Here is an 11,019-nt window from a genome sequence, read left to right as displayed (position 1 = left end):
ATGCAGGTAACCCAAGCTTATGGGCCACTTTCAAAATATGTTTGAAAGTGTAATCCTTTGAGGCAAATGTATAAACGTCTGAGCTACTTCGTCATACAACTGGATTACACACCATAAACAGCTGAGCTCACAAGTTGAACGCGTCGATGACGCAACACTTGTGAGCTTGTAGATTGTCTATTTGATATGTGCGACCCGCTTTACCGAGGTACGCAACAGATCAACACATAATCAATATCCTGCATCTACCTACTGTACCAATCAAATATCATTATATTAGTCTAGGCCTGTGGTTCCCAAACTGAGGGTCTGGACCCCCAAGCGGGTCCCCAGATGATTAGCTTAATGTGCAACTAGTGTGGTTTCTCACTCAACAGTAAACACACCAACATACAGTTTAAGTGTATACAGACTAGTATCTGCATATTTCTAAAGGTACAATTTAATGACTTTTAAAACATTTTTAAAACCAATTTGGTAAATTGGGGAATATTACGGAAGACGCAAACACAACATGTATCTGTGCAGCCGAGTCAAACTAAATGAAATGCCTACAATTCTTCCTTGTCAGGGTATTGGGTCCTCAGTTCAAATAATTGTTATTATTAAAGATTATTAAGATAATCTCTTATTTAATCTGCATTCACAGACTTGCTGGCTGTAAACTCAGAAAGACAGACGTTGAAGATGTGTCTTCAGCTCTCAGCTCTAATCCTTCCCATTTGAGAGAATTGGACCTCAGTGAAAACGACCTGCAGGACTCAGGACTCTGTGCTTCACTGAAGAGCCCACACTGTAGACTGGAAGTTCTAAAGTAAGATACATTTACCACATTTATTTTGATCACTTCTGTTTTATTATGTACTGTATTCTGTGAATATAATATGAATGCTGTGGTGAGAATGTATTAATAAGCTTGATAGTGATCGTGTAATATCCCTTTAAGGCAAATGTATAGGCTACTTCGACATACAACGTGGTTGTGCACCGAAAATAGCTGATCTACAAGCTCACTGTCTCCAAATGTCTTAATGCTCAGGGTGGGATCTATGTTGGTTCTCTGCTCTACATGTAAAATGTCTTGAGACAACTTGTTGTGAGTCGACACTTTAATAAAATTGAACTGAATTGAATCACAGCGCGTCGAGGACACAACACTTGTGAGCTTGCAGATCGGCTATTTTCGACGTTCAACCCCTTGTAGCTACGCCACAGTTATCGAGCTTTACCGTGGTACGCATTAATACATAATCAATAGTCTGCATCTACCGACTGTACTAATCTATTATCACTCTATTAGTCTAGGTCTGTGGTTCCCAAACTGTCTGATGGAGATGAACGACCACTCACTACATCAGAAGATCCAACAGTTCCTGAAGTCAGAGAACAGAACAGAGAAACTTTCTGAGACCCAGTGTTCAGCTCTGGCCGTCATGCTGCAGATGTCAGAGGAGGTTCTGGAAGAGTTGGACCTGGACAAATACAACACATCAGAGGAGGGGCGAAGGAGACTGATCCCAGCTGTGAGGAACTGCAGAAAGGCTCGGTTAGTAGTCAAGTGAATAGAAACATGCCATTAATGCCATTACAGTTAACACTATAATTATAAATGAAGGTTGGCATAAAAGGTGTCTGCATTTCAAATAGTGATTAGTGGTATTGTGTGTATTGTCTGCATTGTTCCACGCCCCTTTTAACACCATAAAAGACAGCCAAAATACCCAACGTTAAATCCGCTTCACTGTGGTGAAAGCACTCAGTAGAACAAGTTGAAAGGTGTCACTCACAGATCTATAAGCATACAATGCTTTGCATCGCAACACATTGACAGCTTGTAGGTCTGGTTAATTATCAAAGGGAGTCCCTCGATGCGATGTAATATAAAAAGCAGCCAAAGCTTTTGAAAGTGGTACAAAGTTGACCTAGAGGGAAAGGCCATGGAGTCACTTAATCCTCCATCCTCCAGGGACCATGTGTGTGATATGATCTGTAGGGTCCATCCTCCAGGGACAATGTGTGTGATATGATCTGTAGGGTCCATCCTCCAGGGACCATGTGTGTGATATGATCTGTAGGGTCCATCCTCCAGGGACCATGTGTGTGATATGATCTGTAGGGTCCATCCTCCATGGGACCATGTGTGTGATATGATCTGTAGGGTCCATCCTCCAGGGACCATGTGTGTGATATGATCTGTAGGGTCCATCCTCCATGGGACCATGTGTGTGATATGATCTGTAGGGTCCATCCTCCATGGGACCATGTGTGTGATATGATCTGTAGGGTCCATCCTCCAGGGACCATGTGTGTGTCATCATCTGTCTAGCATGAAGGTGCACAACACACATCCTGGCAATAATTTAAAGATAATGTTGTCCTAAGTGTAGTAGCTGGCGAATGAAATTATCAATGCTGTATAATGGCTGAATATCCATGGACAACTTAAGTTATGTAGCGCTATATTGGATCACTCCAATATATGATAGTTCCGTCCGCAGGCGGAGCGTCGAGCGGACTTACCGATGATCCCGTGCTAACAGCCACGGGAAAATGACGTGTGAGTGAGGCACCGCCTCCCGAGGTTACTTTGCTCGCACACGTCATTTCCCCTTCCTCTTTTCTTTCCTCGGCGTCGTCGATTGGTAAGGACTAAAGGTATTACCGTAAGAAGCGTATAACTCCTTTTGAGCAGCCAGCTTGGCTCCTCTCAGAGTTGCCTTCTTGTATCAGTGTGTTGGAAGCTACTAGCTAAAAACACCACCGTGCTACGGTGGCACGAGCCGGTCGCTCGCGCTACGGCGTCATAGGAGGTTGCCCTTGTTTGGACTAGCTGTCTTTCGTTTGTCTGACGGTCTGTCTGCTTTGCCGGTCCCTCACGGCTCTCACTTCGGGAACGGACGCCTTCCCTAGACGGGGAGCGGGTCTCGCTAGCCACTCGGCAGCTAGCTCGTCTCCCAGGGAAAGAAGGAGACGCCACGCGTTCTCCACTTCCCCGTCTTATTACTTTAACAATTAAAATCGACCGTTCAGCAGTACACCAAGCACATAGCTGATTTCACTCAGTTGGCTGGAGTACCAACACTACATGACATTAAGTCAGTTGCACAAGCACTATACCTGTTATTTTGCCTGTGTTGTCCCTCCGTATAAAGCCAAAGGCTAATAAACGGTGTGTGATAAGGTTTCCATTATATTATATTACAGAGTGTATATATTATATTGCTTCTATTGCCCGTGTAAGCCAAGGGCTAACACACGGTGCGCATTTGAAATCTTGTATATGGTTATATGTTACACAAGTAGGTTGAGTAATACTGTTTTTCTGTCCTATCACCCGTATAAAGCCACGGGCTACTGAACGGTGTGTGATAAGGTTCTGCATAGTATAATACGTTGCACAAGTGACTGTATATTATACAGATACGGTATTATTGTGTTAACATAGCAGATAGCAGTATATTTAACTCTCTCGGTGCTGTCACCCATATGAGCTAAAGCTAGGCCAATATATGGTGTGTGACAAAGCTTTATACATTTGTAAGTTCACAAGTAACTTTATCTGTATACATAATAAGTATACAGATAAACAGTTACTTGTGAACTCACAAATGTATAAAGCTTTGTCACACACCATATATTGGCCTAGCTTTAGCTCATATGGGTGACAGCACCGAGAGAGTTAAATATACAGATGAACAGTTACTATTGAACTTACAAATGTATAACGCTTTGTCACACACCGTACATTGGCCCTTGGCTCGTACGGGTGACAGGACAGAATTATTATATAACCAGTTACCCTTGTAACGTATATAATATACAGTATAATTATCACACGCCGTATACTGGCCCTTGGCTCATACGGGTGATACAGACAACAGTCAACTGTGCAACATATAAACCTACAAGGCTGTATCGTACACCGTACACTGGCCCTTGGCTCGTACGAGTGACGGCACCGAAAGAGTTATCTCTTTCTGTGCCGGCACCCGTACGAGCCAAGGGCCAATGTACGGTGGGTGATACGGCTTAGATATATATTTCATACGTTACGCAGTAACTGTATATTTAATATTTTCTGTCTGGTCACACGTGTAAGCCTAGGGCTAATATACAGTGTGTGATTTGAGGGTCACATTGTGGCGGCATGACCTTCCACTGTACCTCATGTAAGGCGCCGATGCCCGTCGGGGACGGGCACCGTGCCTGCTTCCGTTGTCTGGGTCTAGGGCATGCACGCGCAGCGGTTGCAGACCCTATGCGGTGTCAAGCCTGCGACCTACTGGGAGATAGACTCCGTGCGGCCCGGCTAGAGGCCATGGAGAATATGGCCGAACAGCAAGGCCCCCCCCCCGATACCGGCGATCTCCCCCCGTCGGGGACGGTGCGGGAGAGCCGCTCTGCACCTGTGGCACAGGCTGTGGGTGTGGGGGTTGACGGGCGAGACCCCGCCAAAGGTGGGGATCTCCCTGCTATGGGCCCGCCAGCTACCAAACACCCTAGGGTGGAGCTGGATACACTCGAGCGTAGAGCTCAGTGCCTACGCCAAGATGTAGACGCTCTGGACGTCGCTGACGACGACAACGTCGTGACTGTCTTCGCCCCAGACGATCCGGATCTCCTTGAGAGCGCCTCACTTTACGACGAACCTTCAGTTGCTGGCTCAGAGGAGCCATTTACAACTACGGAGTCTATGCGCTTTCTCTTGGAAAGAGTGGCGAGTACTTTGGGCCTTGAGTGGGCAGATCCAGATGACGTCAAGGCGCAGATCCCCATGTGTCCGCAGTTTGCTGCGGCGTTCAGCGAAAGCTGGTCCAGGATGGGGAAGTCCGGGCCACAGGCTCGTTTTCGCTCCTCTAGAGAGACCGCTCCATGGACCCGCATGGCCAACCAGGATGCCATGGGGATTGATGCATATCCTGCTATGGATAATGTTGTGGCGGCTACGTTCCTCACTGATGCTGAGATCATTGGAGGCAAGGGCCCTCAGCTGAAGCCTGGCCTGGAGAAGACCAGTGAACAGCTCCTGAACAGGACCTTTAATGTCCTTGCGGTCATGGCACGCCTTAATAATGCAGCCATGCTGCTGGGCACCTACTTGGCGCACTTGCTCCCCAAGCTCCAAGGGTCCGAACAGCGTTGGACGGACGAGGCAATGGAAGTATCCAGGCTTCTGGGTCTTCTGCAGTCCGAATTAGTGCGAGCCAACGGCCAGGCAGTGGCCTCGGTGGTGGAATCGCGCCGTCAGCTCTGGTTGTCCCTGTCAGGCCTAGAGCCTCACGTACAGAAGGCTTTCTGTAGCCTCCCCCTAACACCAGGCATTACCTTTGGCACAGGGGTGGACGACATACTTCGCAAAGCGGAGAACTTACGCAGGGACAGGGAGACCTTGGTTAAGTTTCGAGAGACCTCTCAGCCACGTGCAAGGCCTGCGCCCAAGAGGTCATGGTCGCAGGCACGCCGAGGACTCTCAACCGGCTTGCAGCAACGCCTTGGTCCGGCTCCTCGCCAACCCCAAGCCCAGGCCCACCGGTACCAAGCCCAGCCCCAGGGGCAGTGGCAGGGTAACCGGGGACGAGGGAGACGGCGTCGCCAGAACAGAGGGGGTGGAGGCCCCTCTGCCGGGCGAGGCCGATCCTCAAGGAAGAACCCAGGCCTCCAGCAGTCTACCTGACTGCTGCGTGGTCGGCATCGGCCGCTTCTCCCAGGCCCAAAGGGCAATCTGGGAGGAGCGTGTGGAGTCCCCTTGGGTGTTGGACACAGTCCTAAGAGGGTACAAACTCCAATTCCGTTGTCGGCCACCGCCCTACAGGGGCATTCGAGAGACTACTGTGTCCGATCCTGCGAAGCGGGTGGCTCTCCGGCTGGAGATCATCGCGCTCATCGCCAAGAGAGCGATCAGGAAGTTAGAGCCTTCAGAACGGCTCGATGGGTTCTACTCCAGGTACTTCATCATTCCAAAGAAGGACGGGGGCTACCGTCCCATTCTGGATCTGCGCAGCCTCAACTGCCGCCTGAAGGACCTGACGTTCAAGATGCTGTCCCCAGCCCGGGTGTTGCAGGCCATGTCCGAGGGACTGTGGTTCACCACCCTGGATTTGAAGGACGCGTATTTCCAAGTGCCCATCCATCCAAGCCACTGGAAATACCTCCGGTTCGCCTTCGAAGGAGAGTCCTACGAATACCAGGTACTTCCCTTCGGGCTTTCTCTTGCACCACGCACCTTCACAAAATGCATGGATGCGGTTCTGGAGCCCCTCTCCTCCATGGGCATTCAGGTGCTGAATTATCTCGACGACTGGCTCCTCTGTGCTCCGTCCATGGAGCACGCAGCCAGGGACACCAGCCTCCTGTTAAAACACATCCAGGAGCTAGGGTTGGTCCTGAACGAGAAGAAGAGCCGTTTGTCCCCTTCACAAGACGTGGTCTTCGTGGGGATGGCTATAAACTCATCTCTCATGAGGGCGAGTCTGCCCGCCAAGAGAGTCGAGACGATTCTGTCCTTTCTCCTCCGGTTCCGCCTGGGACGGACAGTGTCCGTCGGGGACTGCCAACGCCTACTGGGCTTGCTAACAGCGGCCTCGTCGCTGGTCCCCTTAGGTCTCCTTCATCTCAGGCCGCTGCAGCGGTGGTTCAATGCCCACAAGCTGCATCGGCGGCGACACAGACATCGTCGTCTCCTGGTGACGAAGTACTGTGTGCTCGCACTCACTCTGTGGCGTGCCCGCTCCTTCTTGGAGTCAGGGAGGGCGCTCAGCAGGATGACACGCAGGGAACTGGTGTGCACCGATGCCTCTCTGGAAGGTTGGGGCGCTGTGTACAGGGGCATGGCGGCCAGCGGCCGCTGGAGTCCGCCATGGTCTGTCCAACATATCAATGCGCTGGAGCTCAGAGCTGTGTGCCTGGCGCTTCGGCATTTTCTTCGGCATCTGGAAGGCCGGCATGTGTTGGTGCGGTCAGACAACACCTCGGTTGTAGCCTACATCAACCATCAAGGTGGGTTGAGGTCCCGCCGTCTCCACGAGATGACGCGGGAGCTCTTAGTTTGGGCTCAGGCTCACTTCCCATCTCTTCGGGCCACGTATGTCCCGGGGGTCCAGAACTCTGCAGCGGACATGCTGTCCAGAGACGGACCGAGAGAGGGGGACTGGCGTCTCCACCCTCAGGTCGTGCAACAACTGTGGAACAGGTTCGGGAGGGCACAGGTGGACCTGTTTGCCTCCCAGGAAACCGCTCACTGCCCCAGTTGGTTCTCACTGGCAAATCCTCCAGGGCCTCTGGGCCTGGATGCCTTGGCTCACGACTGGCCGCTGACGCGGCTCTATGCCTTCCCTCCATTTCCCCTGATCCAGGCTACGCTGGACAGAGTCGGGAGGGAGGGACATCGGTTGCTTCTGATAGCCCCACGCTGGCCGAGACGCCCTTGGTTCAGGGTGCTACTGTCTCTGGTCGCGGGGACACCGTGGCAGTTGCCTCAGAGGCCCGACCTGCTTTCGCAGGCTCAGGGAGCCCTGTGGCACCCCCGCCCCGATCGCCTCCAGCTATGGGCTTGGCCCCTGAGAGGCGCAGGTGGTCGGGTCTAGGTCTCCCAGAGGGAGTTCTACATACGCTGCAGAGTTCCAGAGCCCCGTCTACGGTTGCAACATACCAGGTTTGTTGGCGCCGGTTCCGCACTTGGTGCGCGACCTGTGGTGCTGACCCGGAGCACTGTGACGTTCAGATTGTGCTACACTTTCTGCAGTCACTGCTGGACGAGGGCAGGGCGGCCAACACTCTAAAGGTGTATATGGCCGCTATCTCTGCATGCCATTCTGATGGCTTTGACGGACAGCTGGGTAAGCATCCATTGCTGTCACGCTTTATGAAAGGAGTAAGGCGCCTCCGCCCAGTGAAGACTCTTCAGGTCCCCACTTGGGACCTTGGCTTGGTGCTCTCAGCACTCGGGAAACCTCCCTTCGAGCCCCTGGATACTGCCTCTCTTCAGCACCTTTCATGGAAAGCTGCGTTTCTCTTGGCAGTCACCTCTGCAAAGAGGGTGGGGGAGCTCCACGCGCTCTCGGTGAGCGCAGAGTGTCTCCAGATGGGTCCTGGTAAAGCGAGTGTTACTTTGCGACCCAATTCCTCCTTTCTGCCGAAGGTTCTGTCCGTGGGACATGTGAATCGGCCTCTTCACCTGTCTGCCTATGTCCCTCCCTTGAGTGGGGAGGGCTCGGGTGATGCTCCTCACGTCCTCTGCCCGGTGAGGGCTCTGGACGCCTACGTCGTGCGAACGAAGGCGGTCAGACTGACTGATCAGCTCTTCGTATGCTACGGTGATAGAGTCTTGGGCCAAGGCCTCTCAAAGCAAAGACTCTCACATTGGCTTGTTGATACAATTGCCTGTGCTTACCACTCGGTGGGGCAGGTTCTGCCGCCCGCGGTGGTGGCGCACTCGGTTCGGGGCATGGCTACTTCTTGGGCGCAGCTTAAGGGTGTCCCCCTTTCGGACATCTGTGCCTCAGCCAGCTGGACGTCGCCTAGTACCTTCACCAGGTTCTACCGCGTCAATGTGGTCCCTGAGAACCGGTTGGAACAAGCCGTTTTAGGGGTGGCCTCTGCTCCTTCGGAGACAGTGGGCCCCTCTTTGTGATTGAGCTGGGGCTGGCCGCTCCCACCGGGAGGGCCTGGCTCTTGTTCTCATTGATAGGTCCCCGACTGATCTGGTAGTGTACTATCATATATTGGAGTGATCCAATATAGCGCTACATAACGTAGGTTACGTAGGTAACCACGGTTATGTGAGCGATTGGATCACTCCAATTATAGTCGCGGTGATCTATCGCGCCTCGGAAAGGGTACGAGGAAGGGGAAATGACGTGTGCGAGCAAAGTAACCTCGGGAGGCGGTGCCTCACTCACACGTCATTTTCCCGTGGCTGTTAGCACGGGATCATCGGTAAGTCCGCTCGACGCTCCGCCTGCGGACGGAACTATCATATATTGGAGTGATCCAATCGCTCACATAACCGTGGTTACCTACGTAACCTACGTTATAAGCAACATAGTTTGTCTAAGCTCCAGATTCAATAATGATATTTTAACTGCCATGGTTATTTTAATTACTCCGTTAAAGGAGCATAAGTTAACAGTTATTGCTTGTGAAAAGGATCAATATTAATAATATAAGACACTTCTTATATCTGTGCATATGTTTGATGCAACGTTTGGAGCTGCTCATTTCCTTTTCTTGGGTTAACAAAAAAGAAAAGAAAAAAGTACCACATTGGATAATTCTTTCCTAATTCTTATACAAGCTCACAATGCTGCGACCTGTTGTGAGCTTGTAGAGCGACTATTTTCAGCAAAAATCTGTCATTATGACGGCATCAAGGCCCGCCACAATACATTTTTGTCGACTAAATCAACTGTAGAATTAGTCGACTAAAATCTTATGACATTTAGTCGACTAAAACTAGACTAAAAACTAAAACATTCCAGGTGACTAATATGTCACTAAAACTAAATGAAAGCTATTCAAGAGACTATGACTAAAACTAAAATCAATGCTGCCAAAACAACACTGGACTTATAACATTGTGTAGGTTATGAAATGTTATAATATTGTAGGTTATGCAATATTATAATATTGGGGTAAATTCAAACTAACAGTAAAGCCTCATCTGTGGCCCAGCTTGAGGAGACAGGGAATAGAAATAGAGACTGAATGCTGGTCTCCAGCAGCTTGTTTGTAAAGCTTTTACAACGTTTAGTCAGTAAATATCCAATGTTGTTGTTCAGTCTTCATTTCACTCCTTCAACTGCTGGTTGAAGTCTTTGATATCAAAATGTCTATCTTCCTCTGTACAGACCGTACAGTCATTCTGTGTTGTCAAGTGGTGATATATCTCTGGATAACTAGATAGGAGATGTTTTAGTTAACTTCAATGACAGTGAACTAGGTATCATTTGTTTTTATAATCTCTTATTTAATCTGCATTCACAGACTTGTTGGCTGTAAACTCAGAAAGACAGACGTTGAAGTTGTGGCTTCAGCTCTCAGCTCTAATCCTTCCCATTTGAGAGAATTGGACCTCAGTGAAAACGACCTGCAGGACTCAGGACTAGTGGAGCTGCTCTGTGCTTCACTGAAGAGCCCACACTGTAGACTGGAAGTTCTAAAGTAAGATACATTTACCACATGAATTTTAATCACTTCTGTTTATTATGCACTGTATTATGTGAATATAATATGATTGCTGTGGTGAGAATGTATTAATAAGCTTGATATTCAACGCGTAATATCCCTTTAAGGCAAATGTATAAGCTACTTCGACATACAACGTGGTTGCACACCGAAAATAGCTGATCTACAAGCTCACTGTCTCCAAATGTCTTAATGCTCAGGGTGGGATCTATGTTGGTTCTCTGCTCTACATGTAAAGTGTCTTGAGACAACTTATTGTGAGTCGACACTTTAATAAAATTGAACTGAATTGAATCACAGCCCGTCGAGGACACAACACTTGTGAGCTTGCAGATCGGCTATCTTCGACGTTCAACCCCTTGTAGCTACGCCACAGTTATCGAGCTTTACCGTGGTACGCATTAATACATAATCAATAGTCTGCATCTACCTACTGTACTAATCAATTATCATTCTATTAGTCTAGGTCTGTGGTTCCCAAACTGAGGGTCTGGACCCCCAAGGGGGTCCCCAGAGGATTAGCTTAATGTGCAGCATTGTTTTCTCACTGAAAAGTAGACAAACCAACAGTATAAGTGTACAGTATACAGAGTATCTGTACATTTCTAAAGCCCAAACCACACCAAAGGGTTGGGTCGGGACAAAGTGTTTATTTTTTAAGATAAACCACACCAATGAAACTCATTGAGTTGCATTGGTGTGGTTGATGTAAAAACAAAAAGAAAGAAAAGGTTTTGTCCCGACCCGACCCTTTGGTTTGGATTTAAGGTACAATTAAATCACTTTTAAAACATTTTTAAAACCAAATTGTCAAATATTACAGAAGAAAGTCGCAAA

At 49.3% G+C, this 11,019-nt stretch overlaps 1 protein-coding gene across 1 annotated transcript; it reads left to right on the top strand.

The window, feature by feature from the left end:
- Positions 1–1,334: 1,334 nt before the first annotated feature.
- Positions 1,335–10,536, top strand: LOC308330981 (ribonuclease inhibitor-like; the record flags this gene model as incomplete). Its single annotated transcript, XM_080786050.1, has 3 exons — positions 1,335–1,546; positions 9,982–10,158; positions 10,483–10,536. 3 exons carry the CDS (start codon positions 1,335–1,337, stop codon positions 10,505–10,507), a joined length of 414 nt encoding a protein of 137 aa, XP_080642176.1. The 3' UTR covers positions 10,508–10,536.
- Positions 10,537–11,019: the final 483 nt, after the last annotated feature.

This window comes from Protomyctophum bolini (assembly GCF_963924005.1).
Source record: "Protomyctophum bolini genome assembly, chromosome: 16".
NCBI lineage: Eukaryota > Metazoa > Chordata > Actinopteri > Myctophiformes > Myctophidae > Protomyctophum > Protomyctophum bolini.
This window is presented reverse-complemented; position numbering and strand designations above follow the sequence as displayed.